The sequence below is a fragment of the Antennarius striatus genome, chromosome 4 (assembly GCF_040054535.1).
Source record: "Antennarius striatus isolate MH-2024 chromosome 4, ASM4005453v1, whole genome shotgun sequence".
Lineage (NCBI taxonomy): Eukaryota > Metazoa > Chordata > Actinopteri > Lophiiformes > Antennariidae > Antennarius > Antennarius striatus.
Window position 1 is genome coordinate 11,521,715 of NC_090779.1, and position 23,670 is coordinate 11,545,384.

Sequence of the window (23,670 nt, forward strand, 5' to 3'; positions counted from 1 at the left end):
GTTACTGTGCATCCCATTTTAAACAAAGAACACAAAACACTGCCAGAGGAGGGCCACAGAGACAACACAATACAACTAGCAGTTTGGATATTGTCACTTCCTCCCACTGCAGATTTGTGGCTTAATATAAAATCTGTAAAAGACAGTAGCACTACCTGCGCTGTGATTCTTCTCATCAAATATAAGATGATTTTTTTTTTAATCTACAAACTAAGATGTAACATAAAATAACCCATATTCTTGAAAGGTCAATCAAAAAATATGTCTTTATTGCCATTTTGTATTTTTTAAATATAAAAATCTCTAAAAATAAACACATCTACAAGCATGAATGTCAATACTAGATTTGCTAGTCTACAAGGCAGCTGTGCTGCATGTAGGCTACTGAAAGTAAATCCGAGCTGTTTGTGAGAACAAAAACATTGCAGCAAAAAACAACCAAAAACAGTAGTACAAAGAGTTCAGTCCTTTGGTATTTCCTTCAACAGAGTAGCACAGTAATCTTTTGTGCACTCCCTTTGTTAAGACCAGCCCAAAATCACTAGTATAAACATATCTGTGAAAATAAAGAAGATATTCTGTTGATCACAACTGTCTGTTCATGAGGTACATAATACCTCCAGTCTCAGGTATTATGTACGCAGATGGGTGTGGCAAACGGAGGCTCCAGGCACAGACTGGAGAGGCTAATCTATATAGTCCTCCTTCTCCTCCCTCTGTCCCTTTCCCTTCCCTCTCAGCTTTCCTCATACTGGTGTGTTACGCTTCAGTTCACTGGGGGAGGGGGGAATGCCCTCCCTCATCTTTGTTAAACTGGTGGAATGGCTAAGATTGGTGGTACGATCCTCAGAACCGGGGGCTCTTTGTCGTGGTGGCAGAGTTGAGCACTTCCTTTTGATCCTGGAGCGAGGCTGCTGAGGCGGAGGGCCTTTAAGTGCAAACAGTTCACAAGGTCCTTTGGGCTCCTGGGCTGACAGGGACTCTGTGGAATGTGAAGGTGACGGTGACACCGGTGTGTGCGGGGCAGAGAATGGGTTGGATGAGGCCGATAATAAGCCTTGAGGAACTGGGTGAGTAGGCGTGGCTGTGCGCTGGAACCTTGTGAGGCTGGTGGAGTGGCTGGGTCGAGGTAAACTGTAACAGGCCTCGACTCCTCTGTGGCGGGAAGGCAGGGTGGAGCAGCGGGCTGCTGCTCTTGAACTTGTCTCTCTGGGAGGAGGTGCAATTCGTGTGAAGAGCCTAGCGTCAGTATCTGATGTCGTAATGTTTGTCCTTGAGCTCTTCAGACTCTGAGATGAGCCTCTTTTAGATGATGGAAGTGACAGAGGATCCTGGTCTCTCCAGTGTTTGGAAACCGAGTGGGGAAACTCTGAAGTTGCAGCTGTGCTCACTGAAGGCTCATCATCTGCTTAACAAGAAACAAACAATGAATGGCAAGACACAAACAGAACAAAATCACTTTTCGTATAGATGCATTAAGAATGGCTGATGAAATCTCGAATAGAGTTAGTGGACAGTAAATATTCTCCACTCACCTAACAGGCCTAATTCACTCATGAAGGAGTCCAGATCTACAGAAAAATTCTCATCGGCCTTCTCTTCCTTTTCTTCTTCTGGTCTTTGCGCTGTTTCTTCTTTTTCTTCTTCTCCATGTTGCTCATTCCCCTCTTTTTCTTCTTCTTCTTTTACTTCATTTATTCCCTTTTCTCCTCCTATCACTCCACCTTCATCTTCCTCATCACTTTTTTGGTCTTCCTGTAAATTTTCTTCAACTTTATCGAATGACTTCCTGACCTCTGGATCACAGTTGCCAGTTACCGATTCATCCAGATTGATCTCAACACCTGCTTCCTTCTCCTCCTCTGGCTTCTCCTCTTGTTCTTCTAGCGGTACCTCCAGCACAATGTCTATGTTAGCAGGGAAGCAAGAGTTGGAGCGCTTCTGGGACTGAGATTTGACAATTGCTTTCTGGTCTTCATTCAGCAGAAATTCAATCAGCATCATGTTTTCTTTTTTCAGCTGTTCACGCAGAGATCGTGGTACATCTGGTATCATCCAGGCAACCAACATGCTTAAGAACATGGCAAGATTCTGTTGGGAAAATGCAGAGACTATTTTTCTTTTATGTTATTAAAAACATCATAATATACACACATACAAAACATTTCTTGAGTGAATTAGCCCTTATATTACCCCACTTTACAGGCACACAACACTACATTGGACTGTTGTTGCTATGGATGGATAGTAACATTACAGTGTGGATAAGATGTCACCGTGTTTTGCTTTAATTTTTGAAAATGGTTTGCCCTGGTGACTCTACATTGGATGATGAATGTGAGTGTGACTGAATTTTGTCTTTCATGTGGCCCTGCAATAAATCTATGATTTGTCCAGAGCATACCCCACCTTCCAGCCAATGTCAACTGGGATAGGCTTCAACACCTTCATAAAATATTATTTGGGAAGTAGTTAAGAAAATGAATGAATAAAAAATATATTTTTGACCTGTCAATACATACTCACTGACAAAATATAGGACCAGAATAAGTTATAACAAATTTCTTTCAAATAAAAACAGGGTAAAAATGTTACAGAAATAATGTAAGATTCATGCAAATGAAGTCCTGGCCAACTGCTGAGTGCACAAATTAACATACTTTTCAGACATAAACCTTTATTAATTGGCTATCTTTAATATTCAAATTTTTTGAGATGCGGATTTTTTGCTTTTCATTGGCAGGCCTTAGCTATCCAAAATTAAAAGAAATAAAGGCTTGAAATATGTCACTGTGTGTAATGAATGAATATAATTAGCTTCACTTTTAAAATGCAGTTACTAGGAAAAGAGTTTTCTATGATATTGTAATTGATTACTGTTTGGCTTAGATGTAGAGGTATGTGTGTTAAAACTAACTGTTCATCTGTCAGAGAAGAAGGGAATGAGATTAACAGAACCACTCCTCTAAATATTATTTACATACCTGGAAGAATATTACAAAGGCCAACTTTGCAGCAAGGACAGACCAATACTGTTTAGAAAAAGTATAGGCATCTGGCTCCCAAGGTGGGTCTCTGTAATCCTTATACCTAAGAAACAAACAAACAGACAACAGTAATAAAATATGAGAAAGGATGAATGCGGAACAATATGAATAGACATGGTTTTCATCTGAAAAAGATCTGCTTGTGTAAAATCTCTGCTACAGTTCAATGTTTGTTTTTTACAGATTCTGCCAACTACAGGAGGAGAAAAGCTGCAAAGCTCAAATGATTACTGGAAAATTCATGTAGGTAAAAATTAAGAGTCACTCTGACCTGCACAAGGACACTCCAGTGGTCAGGGTGGTATTAGGCTCAGTACCCGCTGGGAAGTTGCTGACGTTAAAGTAGGACAGTGAGTGCTCTGTGTAGCCATTCATGGTGCCATTTACACTGTACATGTACTGGTAAACCATTCGTGGAACAAACTCCGATGTAAAGGAGATGACAAACGCCTGTGAAGATAGAGCACCATCAATTAAAACACTGTATTGAAATGTCAGTATCAGTACATGTCATGTACTGTAATGGTTGTGGACTTTTGTTTTAAAAATCAGTTTTTTTGAACTGATTTGTTGATTTAGTTAACAGCGTTTTTCTTTGCGCTTTGGTAGAGCTCAGCTTTCACAGTGCAACATGTCTGAAACTATCTCTTTATATATGGATCCATAAAACAGTCCTTCAAGGTAGGCCAAAGTGAGAGTTTTTTTTAACCAACGAGAAAACTACATGGCCTTGTTCTCAGAAAATCAAAATACTGCAACCAGTTGTATGTAGTCAGACAAGAGGAAGAGCATATGGTGGAATCACCTGATATCAGTCACTCTGATGAGATACTTGTGACTGAGCCAGAAAGAGCAAATGAAAAACCATCAAAACACCAAGAAGCCACCGCAGCTCCACACAAACAGATAATAAAAATATACAGCAAATGTCAGTCTGCTGAAGTTAATCGCCTCAATTATTTACTGTGTAGAACGAAGAAATTTGAAGGCAGTTCACCTCTCCTGAAAGAGGCTTCGTCAGTTCAGAACTGAAGCATGAAAAAGTAGCTTTGCTCTCTGCAGTGTTTTCAGGTACCTGTTTAATTTTACCCTAATCAATTCAGATTTACTGTAACAACAAACATTGTATTTAGAGATTTTTCAGTGTGCAAACTGTGAACTTGCTATAGTAAAAGGTTATTCATAGGTCACATCTGCTGCAAGTATGCTCACTGTGGTATTGTGATTTAAGTGTACAGTCCTCTGTGGTTACATTCATTATTATTATTATTATTATTGAGGAAACACAGCTCATGATTGTGAAGCACTATCTCAACTTTAATGGGCCAAAAAACAAAACAGCCAGCTAGCTAACATGTATGGAAATTCATATCTTAAATATTCCATGTAAATTATTACAAATGCTTTTAAATGCACATGAAATGTGGTTCAATGTGGTTGCTGACTTCAGTGACAGCATGTGGTTTTGTGAAAAGAGGTTAGTTTTAACACGAGGGCCCAAAGTAATTTTAAAAGCTAACAGCTATAATATGAGAAACAATAAAAAACAAGCCAGCCTTTTATTGACACATTGCAGATGCTCAGTTATAATTTCCTACTCCCATTGCCACTGAGGCTGTCTATTATGGAAAATATCAGCTGTTCACATTAGCGGGTTCCATCTCTCCAATAACATAGCTCTCTGCTGCCTTTTTAACTATGAACCTTTGTTCATTCCTTCCATCTCCCAATCACTTCCAAGCCTACACAGTATGCAGAAATCACCACCACACTACTTAAACTCAATGGTGGGAATTATTATGCTGCTGCTCCATCACACTTTCCCATAGAAAAAGCACCAAGGTCTTTCTGACAGACTATTACATCAGGTATTATCTGTGGCAATAAATGATTATATTTGCTCCATTCACTTGTCTCTCCTAACTGAAATGTGATTTTTCCAGATCTCACAAAAATGTCTTCACTCTGAACCGGCAAATTCATAGTGGTCTCAGTATTTAAGAGCACATTACTGAAGTGACTTTGTTAAAGGTCAAAGGCTTTGAGTACAATAGACATACATACTCACTCACACACTTACATTGGTAATGACAGAGAACTTGCTTATTCCACAGAGAATATTGTACCAAATCCCTGGAACGGGCATGTGAATGAAAAGACACAGAGGGAAAAAGAAAGTGTGTCCGCCCATGTGTGTTCGTGTAAAAGAAAGGAGCAGGAAGACACACAAAGATACAAAAAAGGAAGGGCAGAGTGGAGTAAAGGAAAAGAAAATGATTAAAGTTTCCAGAATAATATACATCACATTCATCCAGAGACTGACAGGTTAAATCTGCTCTAATGTGTCAGTACCTATATCTTTACATCTCACAGCATCGGGTCTTCGGATCTCAGTGACAAATTTTGCAGCATCAAGGCGGATTTCAATGACGTTATTGAGAAGAGCAAAAGCTGGCGCCAGTGGGAACGAGGCCACAAATAGGGATACAAACCCATACTGGATAACTGAAAACAATGATAGACACATGGAAGAAGGTGGTCTTTGTTAAAAATGTCATTATGTGATTTCTATAATGTGTGACTCAGTGGCTAAAAGGGAGACTCACTCATTTCCATGTATTCTGGGCTCACTCCTTCATAGGGTTCCAGGACAAAATCTTTGTCAAATTGTTGCTTTGGTCTCTTCTCTTCGTCTGCCTCATTATTTTCTGCTGCCCTTTTTTGTCCTTTCTCTTCCTGCATTGTTCTGTACATCTTTTTCATCTTGCTACAAAATAATCCCACAGAGGATGTCTTCAGCGAAAAGACAGCACGTACTTGAAATTTTGGTAAACAACTGAAAAATATGCTTTTATGGATATACATACGGTATGAGAACCTCAAACACATTGTTTTGGATGAGTTGCTTTCCAAGCATGATCATGCTGAGCTGGATGCACAACTCGATGAGGCAGCCTGGTGGAGCACACTGTTGAAAAGAATTACCCATACGTTCAAGATATCGATAAATAACTGTACATGAACCTACACATTTTCTGGGGTTAAAACTTACCTCTTCCATTCGATAGTCTCCAAAGACATAAAAATAATCGCCAGGCCGCCCTGCAAACCTTCATGAATAGAGGATCAAGTCACATGATATGGAATGAAGACAGACGCCAGTAAGAACTAAATAAAGGAGGACACACTTACTTTCCCTTGAAGAAGGCCACATAGAAAATTGGTGCAAAAGCATTCATGGATTTCAGAAAGAAAGACTTAAAGATCAACTTCTCTTCAAACTCTTCTTTTGTCTTAGGAAGTTCTGTTGAAAAAGAATCAACAACTTTAAATTAACTTCGATGCTTAAAAATTTGACACTTAGATGTTTCAAGTCAGACTTTCATGAAATCCTAAGTGCCACGTTGATGAAATAGCCAGCATTAGTATCAATTATTACGTCTGACAAGGGGGTTGTGTTTTCACTCATCAGCAATTGTTTGCTGCTTTGTCAGCAGAATTACGCAGGAAAACTGCTTGAGAGATTTCCACGATTCTTGGTGTAAAGATGGGTCTTGGGCCACAATCAACACCAGCTTTTTTTTAAATCTGCATCACCATCCACTAGGGGAGTCTGGTTCCATTTCATTTGGTTCAGTTACAGTTTAATTCTGTTAAAGTAATATCAAGTAAATCTATTAAGTTAATTGATTTAAAAACAGTCCAAAAAGCACTATTTTGCAAGGGTACAAAAAGGAGAAAGTGAGTGCTGAAGTCATCACTTTACCCATATCATCTCTACAATGAGTTTTGTTAACAGAACATGCATGAAGTTTCATCTATCAGAATTTATACATACCGTATTGGCCCGAATATAAGACGACCTTGATTATAAGATGACCCCCTCTTTTTCGAGACTCAAGTTTGAAAAAATACTTTTTGAACACCAAATTTAATATTTATACAGAAATTAATTACAGTACATCTGAAACAAATGATTATAACAATATATTCCAGAGAAAAAGCATGTTATTTTGCCTTTCAAATCATGCAAAAACTGTCTATCACATCTTAATATCTCAGCCGCCGGTTAACCTGGCCGATCTTCGACCCACTTTTCTCCAGATTGTTGCTACATTTCCCCATTTTCTGTTATCTCTTCTCTTATTTTTTTCTCTTTCCCATTTTTTTTTTTCGTGCTACCACTATTTTTATTTTTCTTCTTCGTGACAGGGGTTCGCTTTGGCCTCGGGAGAAAAGTTCAGCATTTGCTTTAAAGATATCTGGCGCCATCTAGCGTTGTGAATGGGTATAATGTCTAGACCCTGAATGTAGACCCCCACTTTTGCAGTCTTATTTCAATGCAAAAAACACCGTCTTATATTCGGGCCATTACGGTAATTATCCATCAGATAATTTTAATACTATAGTATCATCAGATAAATCAAAATTACAGTATGTCTGACAGATGGAAAAGGTGAAAGAAAACCTTACCTCATGACATTAAAGAAGTTAAATTAAATTTCCTGATCTTCCTTCTTAAACAGATTTACTTTGAATTTCAATAGTTACGCCCCAAACATCCCACTAAATGTAATAACAAAAAATAAAGCAAGTACCGTAGTTTTTTTGTATTCCTGTTCACAGATAAATCAATGCTGGCAAAAACCTTACCTCCTTGGCAGAGGTAACTAGAACTGTGTGTCATGATGTTCTCCTATTTGATGCTTTACTGATATCATTCATACCCAGTTCAGTCAGCCACACAGCGATCGCTCCATAGACTTCTTCCAACACCAGAACAACCAGCATGTTGAGGATGATGCCTGTGGTTGTAACGGTCATCCTCACACTGTCCTTTGCTTCAGGATCAGGGTTCATGGACCACACACTTAACATGCAGATGCGATAAACTGCCACCCCAAACACTGCTGAAAAGGTTACGAAGACCTGCACACACAGACAGCAGATGCCAACAAGGTTACATGACATAGCAGATGTAACAGAATATTTGTTCATATGACAATTTTTTGTTATTTTTAGTATTTATTAAGTATAAATAATAGTTTCCTGTGTATTTTCTATGTATCTATTGACTATATTACCCAATAAAAAGCCAATAAGAAATTCATGGATACAGTAAGTGACATTTATTTAGATAGCAAAAGATTACAGAATGCAGACAAATTTTAAGGCAATGGTGAAAACTGCTTATATTATCCTTGATTAAAAAAAACAAAAAATAGGATGCATATATTGAAATAAAGTAAATGTAGTACCAGTAGAAGTAAAGTGGAGACATTGATGAGGTACCCTGACAAATGATCCTCAATATCCAGAGACTCTGGGTCTTGCTGTCAGGAAAGAACATGTAGATTACCCAAGTACAAACAGAAAATTGTATGCACAGTAATACTGCAATGTATGCAATGTGTAAACACACACACACACACACACACACACACACACACACACACACACACACACACACACACACACGCAAACGCACACGCACACACACACACAAATATTTTCTGCTTGGCAGCAACATGCTTGCTATCTGAAAGGACGGAAATCCTCTCTCCTTCTTCCTCTCCCTCCTCCCTTTTTTCTCTCCATCAGTAATCTGGGCTAATCTCAGCCAGGTAAGCAGCTTTGGACTCAACCACCCACCCTGAGTGTAGGGGGTTTCTTCTTTATAATGTGCACTATTAAACGCAATAAGATATAAAGTACTACAGACTTTATTTGTGATATGTTAGTAAACTGGCAGTATAATTTGCTTGTATAGTCATTTGCCTTAAGTGAGTGTAGCAATGAAAGAAGTATTTGCGCTGACACAGGTCAGTTAACTCCTATCATAGACAGCAGTGCAGTGCTACCTGGGAGACCAGCATCCGGTCTGTTTCTCCAGCTACACCATCCCCGGTTTGGGTTGACTACAAAAGAAGCAAATCACCAGATGTGATGAAGGAAATAAATGAGAAAAATGAACTATGGGTCCAGTTTGTAATTGTATATGAAGCATTAAATACTAAACCTTCTTCTTAGTCTGCGCTTTCATTTTAGCCTTTTTATCGTGCAGAGCTTCTTCATATTCGGGCCTCAGCTCCTCCTGCGGGACACACAAGCACGTGTTAGACCACATGGGACACAAGCGCACATTAAGGAGTTACATCCATCAAGACAAAAGGGTGCTTGAATCATACTCGCAGCCATATCAGCTACTTCAATGTTACTTATAGTGGAACAAGTTCACCCTTAGTGTAACTACTAATCAGTGCTTACAAAGAACTTACAATGGCACAAAGAAAGCAGTAACTAATCAACTACTTTGTTCTTTCAGCACTTTAGATGGAACAACGTACAGCAGACATGTTCACCAAAGAAATGTTCACCATGAAATCTATAGTTTTAAATATTCTGGAATACTAGATCCAGATGTTACTTGGATCCAGAAATATCGCCTCTATGGCGGAGCTAGCTATTGACATATGGAGAAACCAGAAACTTTAAATTTCTGTATATTAGAAGTTGTTTTGGATTTTTCCTAGAAACAGGAGGACTAAACATGTGCAGAAATGCTTTTTTTTGGTATACTTTTTTGATACACATGATATGAATGGCTTCACTTAAATGCATTCTGATTCTTGACAATAATCTAAAATCGAAGATATCTATATTTTTAGCAAGTTAATGAACTGGTAGTCTAACAATAAAAAAGGTACTGTGCCTTTTTTTTTTTAGGATTCCGAATACTTAATTTAAAATAAATATCAATTCAAAACTCTGCATTTTCTTTGAAAACATTGGAATTTCCATGTGTCAACATTTCACACATAAATAAAACCTCAACTTACTTGGACTCGCTCCTTTAGGCAGCACAGAAAAAAATGGCAGACAGAGAGGTGAATTAGCCTGACAGTGTTTATGCTGTGCATCCTCTTACACAGCAAATGCACTGTTTTAAGAACAGGTCAAGCCCATTACCATCCTGTATACAAGGGCCCACAAGGATTTGTGTACAGTCTGTGTTAACCGAGGGCACGGCTGACAGTAATGATAATCTACACAGCAAACCACAACTGATCTCTGTCGTCATGGTTGACCCTAGCCATGAGGTTAACACCCTCACTGACTTGACAGTATGACAGAAAAGAGTGATTCAGAAGCATAATGACAAAACAGCCTCTTGTTTTACAACAGTGCAAATATTCTTGAATAATTTTTTTGTACCTCTTCATCCTCCAAGCTTGTCAGGTCCCAGGTATGCTTTAAACACATCTGTCGTCTTTTCCAATGTTCAAGGAAACAAGCGGCTACAACAACAGAAAGGAAATTTTTAAAAACAATGATTTTAACACCCTTGATTTTTTGGTTTCACTCCAAAGAAGTATTATAATGTAAAACACTTTTCAATGTAAAAAAGAATTACCTACAATTGAATGTGCCTCGTTTATGCCATTAATATTTGCACTGAATCTAGTGCTTACTTTATATAAAGCAAAAAATCAGTGACAGTCTTCCTATCGTGGTTCAATCCAGAGTAAATAGTAAAAAATTAACTATTAATATGAACAAACGTTCAGTAACGACACACTGACAAATACTGAACTCCTGACAAGGATGGGATTGTGACAAACTCTAAATGCCACCTACATGTTGGCCAATAATAAGTTTATATGGCAGGTAGAAGGTTGATATTGAAATATCAGTGGCTTCACTTATTTAAGCATCTATCTATGTAGATTGCCGGCTTGAATATGCAGCATTAACTTGTTTCTGTAAATTCATTATTCCACTCAGATACACAGACCATCATTTCTATACTTCAGTGACTTCAATATCAAATCATTATTTTGTCTTTAGCTAGTTACGTAATTTTTTCTCCTATTTGTTTTATTCAGCACTCACATTGTGGGAAGTAAGGTACAAACTCTGAGCAGATAAAATGTGCATAATCAGTAAAGTGTATCTGAATGTATAGTTACCCCACAGAGACATGAAAATAGCAAAGAGGACGGTTGCTCCATTGTCAAATAGATATGACGCTCGGGCCAGGGAGCACACCGAGCTCAGACGCCAGTAGTCACACACTGTATCACACAGTGGACACATGGTGATATTCAGGCTTTCATCACATGTCTCCTTGCTGAAATGTACAAATGGAAAATAATAAAACATAGATATGATATATATTTTGATGGTTACATAAAAATGTGACTTACCTTGGCACATTGGTATCCACAGTGAATATGCCATACAGGAAAACAATAATGCCCAGCACAGAGGGGGGGATGAGGAGCTGAGTATAAACTCCCAGCCAGGCAAAGTACAAGCCAATCTGCTCTCCAAAGTACTTCCTGGTAAAATAATGATGTGCATCAGCTAGCTATTGGGATTAGCAGGTATACATATTTGTGTTCCACCTGGAATAAAGCCTGAGGACACCAAACCCGTTAACCTTTCCTTTGGCAACAATATAAAATTTAACTGTTTATACATTTTTTCATTGTTTACATTTTTCTAGATATATCATGTACAGGGCAGAATTATATCAAAATTACTGTTTACAGTTTTCATAAGTCCTTGGAGGGTTGATTCTTCTAGTTTAGATTGGAGTTTAAGTTTAAGAGTTTAAAGTTTAATCTTGAGGTTAAAAGACCCTCAAAACAAAGTGTTTCTTTCATAATATATTATTTATTTATTGATAATATAAATAATTTGGTGACCAAAACCAGTGAAAAAATTGTTGGAATGATTGCTTCTGTTCTAAAAAAAATTATTACAGTAAGATAATCTTAATTTACTTAGCACCACAGACTAAAAAATATTATACGTGTTCATTTTAACTCCATTACATTAGTCACTATAAAAAATATTGGCGTATTGATCAAATTATGCTTTTGTATTAGATTAATTTTAAATTAATAAATACCTGATCAGGTCCACAGGTTGGTATTTATGCATGACTCCATAGTTGGCCCATTCTTCATGGAGGATCTGACAGACATCCAATAAATAGTCTATAGTGATTGATGAAAGTCTTCATGATAGAATTGTAAGAATACTGCAGCAAACTGCTATCAATTTACACCTGATCATATATAATATCAGTGTCACTCAGTGGAGCACAGATGTCAAACAAGCCAAACAATCCTATCTTCTCATTTTCGTGAAAGGATATTTTGAAAACCCTGATGGCCACTCAACTCACCTGTCTGTCATTTCGCTGATCTTTGCGTCCTCTCCTTGTGAACGACCCCTAAAAAAGTTACCAACTGTTTTGACACATTTCATACGCTGTCTTAAAATATTTTATGCTGGCCTGTCCTACATTTAACATTAAAATAGGTTCTTTATGTACCGTAAATGTAGCACAACATGAAGTAAAATCTTAATAGAGTTATTTTATAATGTATTTCACATGCAAAGCACACGTGTGAAAAGCCATATATATGAATAGACTCTGAGGTCAGAATCATCTCCTTTACTCACATCATGCAGCGGAAAGGCAGAGTCGTACACACCTCGAGCCAATAACGAGTTGATGCCTTGTGACACAAACAGGACGTGTAACACAATGTCATGCATGCATTCAGACTTATAGCTGGTATTGCACAGGCTCAAGCAGCATGGCATATAGAGGGTATGAACTGGACAATAAAACAAAAACTAAGTAGGTAGGTCTTACCAGTTGTTTGGCAAGTTTGTCTGCAGGGAGTACGTGAAATAATTTCAGCCACCTGGATGCAAAAAGTTTTGATGGTATAACATCAGTTTACAAAACAAAGTAAAGTATTCATTTTGGCCTAAAAATGAGAGCTAATTTGCTTCTGTACTCACTATTCTGCTGCGTGTTGCATTGTCAAATACGGTTTCTGTTGATCTGATGTCATATCTACAAAAAAAGATTAAAAAAACAAACCGAAAGTGAATGTTAAATGGTAACAATAAACGTGGTCCTCAGAGTCATGGAATAAAGAGTCTTGGGATTACTAAATTTCTATTTATGTGAGAGCTCATAGTAAAGATGTAAAATTTAAATGAGTAAAACCTGCAGAAAATTCAGATTTTAGGGTGTTATCATTAACCAGAACTAAACAAAAATACAATTAGAATCAGAATCCTTTATTAATCCTGAATATGCTGAATTAATATTAATTATGCTGCAAGCCAAGGCTTACTCCTACCAATAGTCCATCGTGTGTGTGTGTGTGTGTGTGTGTGTGTGTGTGTGTGTGTGTGTGTGTGTGTGTGTGTGTGTGTGTGTGTGTGTGTGTGTCAGACAGTTCTGTTCCTCACAGATGGAGCTTGTCTCTGATGAACGGGTGTTTGAGGGTTTTAAAGTGGATGCGACTTTGTGCGTCTCTGTGGACGTCGAAGTCAGGAACATCTGGTTGAAATGGAGTGGTGATTTTGGTCATGATCCAATCCCATATCCCAGCAACGCCCATCCTTTTTCGCAATTCACATTTCTGGTCCACAAAAACACACATAGAAAAACTGTTGAATCCAATCTTCTCCAGCATATAATGTGTTTGACAGACCAGGAATTCTGAACCTTTCTGGCACAAAACTCCTTAATTGAAAAATATGCAAACAAATTGACTTTCAATGTATGTTACATAAAACTAGAAGATAAAAAAAATAATAAACAGTATATAATTAACTGTGCCCAGCTGCAGACCTTTTTCACAGCAACCTTGATCTTCTGAAGTTCTGCCTCTCGACTCAGAATCGGCCATGGGATGTGCAGCCGAATAATTCCTAAACCGTTTGACCTCTACACATAGAAACACACATTAACACAGATGTTCATAAGAAAATGTGAAAAATTTCACTATGTGCGACAATATTGTATCCACTAGTAGAGTTGGATCGCAATAGGAAATACAGTATACGTTTTGCTGTTATTATTATAGGGTGACTTGCACAGGGTAAATGTGTAATTATTTTGTTTATCTTTGTTTATGCTGCTTTCAATGAGGCAGGTCGATGAACCGTCTGTAAACCTGCAAGTAGGCTACTTTGCATTATGATAAGTTTGTTACATCCAGCTTCAAAGCGGTGATGTGTGTAATTGGCAGCGTTCATGTGTTCGTCCATTCGTTCGTCCATTCGTATATCCACCAAATATCTTCACAACCATTGCAGATAGAAAGACGAAACAAAAAGCAGATTACTCGGTTGGCAAAGGGGATGAAAATGAGATGATGACCTTGACCTTGAGAAAACTACGGTCAAGGTCAAATTTCAGCTTTTGTACACTCAGGAACCAGATAAGATAGAAAGACAACGGGGAAGGCCAGTGTGAGTAAGACCATAGATCAAAGCTAGTGCTTTGATATACCTATGCACTCCCTTTGATCTATGGTCAAAGCTAGAGCATCGCTTTGACCTACCATGAAAGGTCAAAGCTATGCACTTGTCAGGTACTACTTTCAGGGTACCCTGACCTACCCTTTACGGATGTTGCCAGTTGACAGACTTTCAAACAGCCCATGTAATTACTATGATGAACTTAGAAACGCAGTGTAATGTAGATGCAACTACATGGGTAAACAACATCTGCAGCATCTGTAATATTGTGTGACCAGGAATTGTATAAAATTAAAAATCACAACACTTTCACAGTCACAAGACTCTGCATTAATGTTATGGTACAACTTAACAAAATAAATTTTCTTAAGGAAATCTAAATAATATTGAGCGCACCTGAATACCAGCTAAATATTGAAAGAAAAACCTTTATGCAGATTGAGGCCAAACCAGTCTATAAGTCCTACATGTCGAGGTGTTGTAACATGAGATGGCGCAAGATGGTGCACAGAACATTTTTAAATGGTTTAATTACAAACAGGTACCTGTAACAGGGTAGTAAAACAACACTGCCGTGTCCTAGGTGTTACCATCAGTTCATTGATGCCAAGCTTAGGTGGAGCAGCTCTGTGACTTACCTACTTTGACAACCAGATTGATTATCTTTAACTGTAACTTAACTTTAAGCTGCATCATATGGCATTCTTTGAGTGTTTTCCATCGTAAGGTGTGCATGATGTGCAGTTCAAACACATCAAACTATACTAGCGTCTTCCTGCATTATCTTTTCCACCTGTCTGTCAGTCTGTCTCAGTCTAGAGCGCCCACTGGAGGCCGTTAGCCTGGAAAAATCTTTGTTTAAGCTGCAGGGTTCAAACTACAGTATGTGCAAAAAGAAGCGGCTTATATGACAGAATTTACGGTACATGAGGTGAAATGTAGATTTCATAAAATACTACAATAGTTTTACCATCATAAGAAAGATTCTTTCTACAGTTTTGCTGCAAAATGAAATTGTATGGAATCAAATGGATATAAAACAATACACAGAGAAAACTAGTGTTAACTTCTTCATGTTGCCACCTTCTTCATGTTGCCACAAGAAAACTGAGCATGAAATTGATCCATTCCGGGAATGTTAGCCTAATTAAATTCAACCACACACAGACAAGATACCCATACACACTGTACGCAGTGACCACATACCCATTCAAACAGCATTAAATCCATCAACTTCCTGTCACGTGTCCATGCATCACAAGTGGCAAAAGAACACAAGTAGAAGTTCATTTACTTGTATAAAAATTAGTATATTACTACTACTAACACAAAACATTATTACACGTGTCCTAGACAGTGCTGGCTCAAAGATTACACAAAGAATTTGGGTAATCAATAAGTGCAGTACCAGGTACAGTATTAGGTACAGTATCATAATGAAGATCAACATTAGGGCCACCATGAGGAAAAGATCAGTCCACAGTGTGGGACCAATGGGCAGCCTGTCGGGACGGAACTGATATTTGTCCAAAGGACTGCATTGACACTTGTCAGAGGAACTGCAATGAGACTTGACTGAGGAATTGCATTAGGTGTTGTCTGAGGACGGCATTGAGATGTTTCTGAATTGGATTGGAATTAGATTTGTCCGTGGGACTGGAATTATACTTTTCTGATGGTGTCTTCAGTCCAGTCTAAAGGATTGCATTAAGACTACCAGGTGGGAATAGAAGAAGAAAGAAAAAATCATCTCGACTAATCCCCAGGAGGGGAAATTATTTGTTCATTCTAGTGTTAGTTCTTGTTAGTCACACACGTTTATACAGTATGTGTAGTCCTGTGACATGCTCATCATCTAACCATCACCTGCATGTAAAGCATTCAGGTGGGGGGTAGAGAGGCAGGCAAGTCATTCATGGTGCGCCCAATGAGCAATTTGTGCAGGGGATGGTGCCTTGCTCAGAGGCACCTCAGCAGGGCTCAGGAGGTGAACTGACACCTCTCCAATGCCAGTATACGCTCCAAAATTTTTGTTCCACATAGGCCTTGAACTGGTCCCCAGCCTTAGTGGAGTGAGCTACTGTTTTCTAATTGTGAAAATGACAAAAACCTATTTATGTTGTAAGCAGTGAACCAAGTTTGTTTGGACAGGGGAAAACATCTCCCTAGACAGAAAGTGAAAGTAAGTGAAAAAAATATCCTGCATCTGGCCTGTCTACTCTACAAAACAAACAAAGGAATCTTTCTATGGCCATGCAGCACCCCCACTGTGCTCTAAGCTGTTATTATATTATGCATGCATGGCTTTCTTTCATAATGTGCTGATTGCTGCATTGTGAGGTGCTAACCGTTCTGCCGGCTGTCTACTGAAGTTATTTATTTATTTATTCAGTTTATTTTTCTTCTTTCCAGACATGTTATTACAACATATTTCACTTTCATCAGTGTTGGAAAATCAGCAACAACATCCAAAAAGAAAAAAAAGGGTTGACGGGTAGAAGCCATTGGCTTGTAAGGTTCCCGTCCCCTAAATCATAAACATCTCTCTATTGCAGCACGTTGTCAACCAAATGCATACATTGCATGTCACAGTTCAATATCAATTATATTATTTTGGTGCATTGTTGTTTTAAATTGTCCATTCAGTCCAATAGGCGTGCATCTTTGCACACGTCTTTGTCAGTTTTTGAGAACAGTCCAATTTTGTTAATGTACAAGCTTGTTCTGAAACCGTAAGGAGTAAAAAGTAAAGATATTTTTGTATTGCAATAAGAAGAAAATAAATGCATATGTAAAATATGGATATCTCAAAACTCTTCCTGAGGTACGTAGACTTTGTATCTTCCCATGTCTGCCCAACATGCACACTGTACTTGTGTGGTGTGTCGCTCTCTAATAAATCCCTATAATCTGGCCTTTAGCTTCACACTTAGTCAGAGGTTTAATCCCCAACTAAAACAGCAGCTTATTTAACACACGAGTGTCAAAGACAGATACACACCCACACAGACACACACAAACACACACAAACACACACACACACACACACACACACACACACACACACACACACACACACACACACACACACACACACACACACACACACACACACACACACACACACACACACAAATCAACACATTTAAAATCATAAAACAAGTTATTAATGTTGACATGTATTGTAGTCTGTGATAGATCACTGATTTATGAGTTCTCTCTTTAATTAACCTGCAGGTACGTCCTTGAGCTTAAGGAGCCAAGCTGAGTGTTATCCTCAACCTATTTGGCAGACATCCAATAGCAGGACATGAGATGACATCACTTAAAGTATAAATAGCTTTTGGCGTCTACAGCAGATGATATAATGTCACATCGTAAAGGGAGGTACACACCTCTTTATCGCGCTCAAGCTGTAGACCAGCTTCCAGTAGACCGGCTTCAAACTCTTCTCTCATCAAAACCTTTTCCTCCTCAGACAGCTTTGGCTCCTCCACATCTCCAACACCAGACTCTCCTTCTGTTTCCCATCGGCCCTGTATTGGTATTGGTATACTCCCATTGGATGCAAGGGAAAGGCGTGGCTTGGATGAACGCCTTTTTTTGTATTTGTAGCAAAGGATGTAGTCCACTTTTCTCTTGCCATCAGTGAAAAAAAGCCCTGTTCCTATATCAATGCCAGACTCCTACACAAACACAGAAAATCAAACACACACATTTAATGAGGTACAGCATAAGAAAAGGTGTCAGCTCAGAGAGAACCATAAGCTGAGGGATAGCTCATATCTTGTTGTAGGATTGAACGTCAATGTGCTACATATGGAAGACATCATACCGGAGGAGGAGGCTCATCAATGTCAGCAGAACTGATGGGGCCTCCATTGGCAGCATCAAGCCCAAGCCCAGACAGTGATCGGGCCAATGACACAAGCTTTGATGAGTTAATGGATGATGACTCATTCATTTCTGTGATGACAGGCAGATGCTCTTTTCCATTTCATCCCTCTGTTGGTGCAGAAAAGACAGAAAACTGTTTCAATAACAGTGGAACTATCTTACATTCATTCATTCATTTTCAAACTCGCTTCATCCGCTGTTGCAGGTTGCTGGAGCCCAGCCACCTGGGGGTGTCAAGCAGGGGACACTCCGTGCACAACACCAATGCACCGCAGTAGAACCATCTTGTAGAATCATAATAGTTTGGCATTTTGGCCCAATATTTTTCTGTTTTCCGATCATCATTATCATTACTGGTCATAAGTCTCCCAGTCTCCCAAGACCAATGCTATTTTTTGGCCTGATAATGCAGAATTATTCAAGAATCCACAAGTAAAAAAAGCAAACAATAGAACAAACAAAATAAGCATCATAATTGCATGTAAAATAATTTGCTGTTAACATTATCAATTCCAAATTGGACAAAATATTTTTTAAATAGGTGCAGAGTATTTTTTCAGAGATCATTATACATTCTATTTTGCAACATAAGTGTAAAAGGGCTTTGGCACACTCAAAACTCAATGTGCTTACCTGCTGTGGTAAATATAATGACACATTCATGGTTGTTGTTGGACAAAGAAAGCATCTTTTGCTTCTCAGCAGTATCTGTTTTCAGTTCTATTCCTAATAATAGCGATCAATGACAGTGCATGCTACAAATTTTAATGTACTCTTGTTTAGCTCAAGCATTCAAAATCCTCTCTCATTTTGGTGAGTTGGTGAGTGGTTAGCAATCCTCTACACACTTTATCAATACTGATGCATTTAATAACAGTAGTTTATTACCTATGATCAACCTAAGGCTTCACAAACAATACGGCTCTGCACCATGGAAATGAAATCATTTTGTGCTGTAAATATATTCCCGTCGCTGGATTAGTCTTGCCCTTGCTACTGTAGAGAAGTCGCACGATTAGAAGGTCATGAGTGCTGCAGACCTCCACCGGGACTTCCTCAGAGCCTCTGTCCACCGCTGCCCTTTTCCAGCACACAGGAGGTACTCATATTATTTCTTTGCATCCCAGAGAGGGATTCGGTTTTCTATGATGCATCCTCTACTTCATCATCTTGATGTAATCATGCATGGCCTTTGTTTCATCCTGAATTTTCATCTCAAGGTTGTTGGTCTTTGGTTAGGACCTAATCAGGACTTTATGTGTCTTGACAGCCATGTCCTTCTGCCTTCTCAGTGCCTAGTTCAACCTCTGCTACTCATCTTTTACTTACTACAAATTATGTCAAATGACAAAGAAGACCTCCGGGTAGGTCAAAGCTATTCACTAGCTTTGACATAGATTAAATCTAGTGCAGGTAGATCAAAGCACTAGCTTGTCTTTCTATCTTATCCTGTTCCGGAGTGTAAAAAAGTTGAAATTTGACCTTGACCTAGTCTTCTCAATGTCAAGGTCATCACCTCATTTTCATTCCCTTTGCTGCTCGAATAATCTGCTTTCTATCTGCAATAGTTGCGAAGATATTTTTTGGACATACGAACGGACGAACGAACGAACGGACTGACTGACGAAGACACAAACACTGACAATTACAATATCGCATTATTACATCCCGCTTTGAAGCGGGATGTAATAAAGTTTTCTTTTTAGTAACTACAACTATAAATTAACAGGGTATTTTATCTGACTTATTTGTTTATTGCTTGTCTGTCGAGTCAGCGGTACATTGTGAATCAACTTTTTAATGTCTTCTTTGAAAAATCACACAGGGTTGTCTGAATTAGAGAGTCACATTCACTGTAAGCCTTAAGCTGCCTCATCTCTTTTTTTAACTAAATGAAGCTGTAGGCTAAGATTAAGACAAACTGCAATCCAAGTGGTTACAGTTCACAATCTGTTGGAGTACTTCAGACACTGGGTTCATTTTTTAAAGAGACAGAATACTGTAATGCATCACTTGACAGGAGTCATCAAGTCTCACACTAATAAAAGCTTGCTTGTTGCCAGGTTGAGATTTGCAGATTTGAAATTAATAACAATAAATTCTGTTTAAATTCTGCACCACTTACCAAGAATACCACGCTAAACCAGTTTTCATGCAACATATATAAATTTTCCAAATCATCCGATCCTGTCATGTTTATTGCAAGCAATAGAGACTTGCACTGTCAATTTTGCTTCAAACACAGTCTTTCTTTGTGACTGTAAACACTCTTAGAAATTAAAATTTTAGATTTATAAATAGTAGATGATTTAGAAGATTCATACTCAGATATTGAATTTCAAAATCAGGGATAAGATCAGTGTTAGGCATAATTGAACAACTTTCATTTGCTGTTCAGTCTTTCCTGGGTTTTTCCATTAGGAGCTTATTAAATTACACCAATGATAAAGTACATGGTGGATTCCCCCTTGGGAAGAGGCGGTAAAAGGTTAAACCTACCTATTTGAATCATTTAGTGTGGACACATTTGGTTTAATTTATGTAACAACAACAACAGAAATTTATCAGTTATAATTCTTTACAAAATAGGGTTTCCGGGAGTTTGCATGATGACACGACAACACATGGTACACAAATATACTTGATGAAGGTTACTTATAAATGGTGAAAGAGCATGGCTCCCAAACATTATAGCTTGTCACCTGAAATATTGTGTTTGTGCAATCAACCTCACATTATAGACATATGGTACTTGTTATTATTCCAGTTGGTATCAGAGTGAGATTCTTTCAAATCACCAAGGAAGTACACTCATCACACAATGCAGTGACGGCCAAGCACGAGTTGCAGGCACTGATATCCGGCATCCTCCAGATTATCAATGACAGGCCATCATACTTTGCACTTTCTTTGGTGTCGTCCTCACAATTTACTTTGTCCAACAAAGATGCAAATGGTATACTTTTGAATCAACTTGGTAAGACCTCAAAACAGCTTTCTTAGTCAGCTGGTATGTATCTAAATTTAGAATTAATCTGGAACTGGATCGGAAATCTTATGTAGTGGGAGACAGTCTCTTTCTTCTCACAATGTCTGTTCTTTGATTGCTGATTGACAGCTCACTCAAGGAAAAAGGGATTAACTTCAACAAAATGTATGAGGTCAAAAAGTAAAATTATATTATTAAAAATAAATAAAATCAACAGCCAATTTTTCCACTGTTTTGTTACTTTTGCAAAAAAGATGTTCTTTAAGAGCAGGGAGAATAGTGACACACAAGTTCTGCCATACTTTTTTTTGGATTTTACTATTCATAATATCAGTTTATGTATTTTTATGGATGCTTATGTGGTATAGCATATTTGCATGTTGTCGTCAGCCCACTGTGGACCGTATACACTGTGGAAGATACGGTTTTGCACAAGAGAGTGCGGAAATGTTTTCCAACATTCGTGTCAACACGGAGTTTAAATTAAAAGAAACTTGCTGACAGCTCAGCAGCAGAGACTAGAGGGTCAGACACACCCTCACAGAGGCGTCAGAGGCGTAGCGGGGATATAATCTGTCCGGGAATACAACAGATTACACATCGCGATTGTTTGTTACACTCCAGAAAATAAACATAAAACTCCAGAAAACATTTCAAGTAAAATTATCATGAATCAAATTTCACTTGTCCATCATGTTTGTAAAACTGTATTTTACAGACATAATGGACAATAGCAAGAACAGCAAACCTGAAATGAAGTTTCGCCCGGTTGAACTAATTAATCCCTAGCTGTCATGAGCTGCTGTTTTAACAAATATGTTCAATTAATTACACCAAGAATTGTTCGCAACCAATTGGCAGGATGAAAATAGTTAGTCAGCACCGTAATACACGAGAATGAACATAACAAATACTAAACACAAGAGTTCAGGCCCGAGCTGAATTGATGGGAGTTACAATTAAATAACGAACAGCACAAGCACAACGCTGAACATTAAACAGTCATTCTACGCGATAAAAACCTGTTCTCAAGCATCAGACGCAACAGAAATGTGCCCCAGCGGACTCACCGGTGCTCAGGCAGGATCAGCTCTGGGTCATGGAGGTGGTGAGGACGCGCGAGCTGCACAGCCTGGCGCGAGGCTGAGATGGTGGACAATCCGCGCGCGTTCCCGGAACCACTGGTTTAACGCGCGCGCACAGGAAGGCTAATTCTCTTAACGATTCATACGGGAAAGAAGGAAGGAAGGTGTGATGTATAATACCTGTGTGTGTGTGTGTGTGTGTGTGTGTGTGTGTGTGTGTGTGTGTGTGTGTGTGTGTGTGTGTGTGTGTGTGTGTGTGTGTGTGTGTTTACAGGCAACAGTTTACAGGTGGCGAGACTTGAAGAGTTCGTAAAGCTTCATTCTGTCTGCAGGCTTTCATCTCAGATAGGATAAATCAGTACGTGAGTGATCCTATTTCAATCAATTGTAGCGCCCCCATGAGCCATGGGGGGTATTGAGTTGGAGTAATAATGAAATAACTGACCCAGACAACAGCTGTTAAATTTAAAGGAATCTCTTTACTGAAATGATATTTTGTTTTTTGTTTTTGTTTTAAATTTAGAAGAAAAACTCTCTTATGAAAGAAATAAAATAAAATATTAAATGAAATGAGAAGATACAATGAAATGCCAAGAATATGACACAAGGTTTTAAAAACCTTAGAGTGAACACAATGTTTTACCTCAATCCACTGACATCCCCAATGGATGATTTTACCAAACCATGAATTGTATACATGAATTACTTGCTAAATTATATAATCTACTCAAATATTTCCTCAAATACTCACCACTGATCCCCCTATCTCTCTCCCTAACTATTTATTACCCTTAACATCAAAATGACCATAAGATGCGGACTCCTCCAAAAATTGAGGTGTACTCAAATAATGCAATTAAATTATATTTGCGAATATATCAGTTGAACTTAACCCATAAAATGTATCATGACATTGAGATGGACTTGAAAAGATGACGGCGATGACGCGGTCCTGAGTAGAGTCCGACAATTACAGTACAACTCCCAGTTTCTAGTAGACACTGTAGGATCAACTCCGACCTACAGTACTTGCGCCAAACGTGTCCAACGTCCACCGTGAAGGGAAACAGTCTCTCCGCGACAACTTCCTCCAAGCTGACGTCTAGTAGATGCGAGGGTCGCCCGGCCAGTCCACCTCTCGCTCCGGTGATCCAGGCTGACACACCGGGACCCGGTGTTTACTTCTCTCGCTGTTAACGTGGTCCACAAATCAATGAGCTACTTGCCCACCGAAAGATTAATTGTTGCCTCAACGTTACTCTTGCAGGGACAACATAAACCACGCTGCCCTGAGGACCAGTCCGTCCAATCTATATCTTCTCCCACAATCAGATTCTCCTTCCCGCTTTTT

At 38.7% G+C, this 23,670-nt stretch overlaps 1 protein-coding gene across 2 annotated transcripts; it reads right to left on the reverse strand.

Moving 5' to 3' along the window:
* Positions 1-269: 269 nt before the first annotated feature.
* ano2a (anoctamin 2a) lies at positions 270-22,426 on the reverse strand. Of its 2 annotated transcripts, XM_068314056.1 has the most exons (28): positions 22,305-22,426; positions 18,184-18,353; positions 17,744-18,034; positions 13,717-13,812; positions 13,332-13,504; positions 12,873-12,927; positions 12,721-12,772; positions 12,525-12,580; positions 12,244-12,291; positions 11,965-12,029; positions 11,255-11,389; positions 11,018-11,178; positions 10,263-10,345; positions 9,887-9,898; positions 9,067-9,141; positions 8,909-8,965; positions 8,306-8,380; positions 7,775-7,976; positions 6,240-6,351; positions 6,100-6,157; positions 5,915-6,015; positions 5,654-5,814; positions 5,400-5,552; positions 5,128-5,180; positions 3,319-3,497; positions 2,985-3,090; positions 1,536-2,091; positions 270-1,405 (listed from the first exon to the last, which is right to left on the reverse strand). In XM_068314056.1, exons 2-28 carry the CDS (start codon positions 18,310-18,312, stop codon positions 747-749), a joined length of 3,903 nt encoding a protein of 1,300 aa, XP_068170157.1. In that variant the 5' UTR covers positions 18,313-18,353; positions 22,305-22,426; the 3' UTR covers positions 270-746. The 2 variants fall into 2 exon arrangements, with proteins under 2 accessions (XP_068170157.1, XP_068170158.1); XM_068314057.1 differs by lacking the exons at positions 18,184-18,353; positions 22,305-22,426 and having other exon boundaries at positions 13,332-13,608; positions 17,744-17,876.
* Between the last annotated feature and the right edge of the window lie 1,244 nt (positions 22,427-23,670).

Coding starts and splice junctions, on each gene's coding strand:
- ano2a (XM_068314056.1), bottom strand. CDS start 18,312: ATGAATGAGTCATCATCCATTAACTCATCAAAGCTTGTGTCATTGGCC. Junction 13,813..17,743: donor AGCTTGAGCGCGATAAAGAG/GTGTGTACCTCC, acceptor TTCTATGTGTAG/AGGTCAAACGGTTTAGGAAT. Junction 6,158..6,239: donor GTGGCCTTCTTCAAGGGAAA/GTAAGTGTGTCC, acceptor CTATTCATGAAG/GTTTGCAGGGCGGCCTGGCG.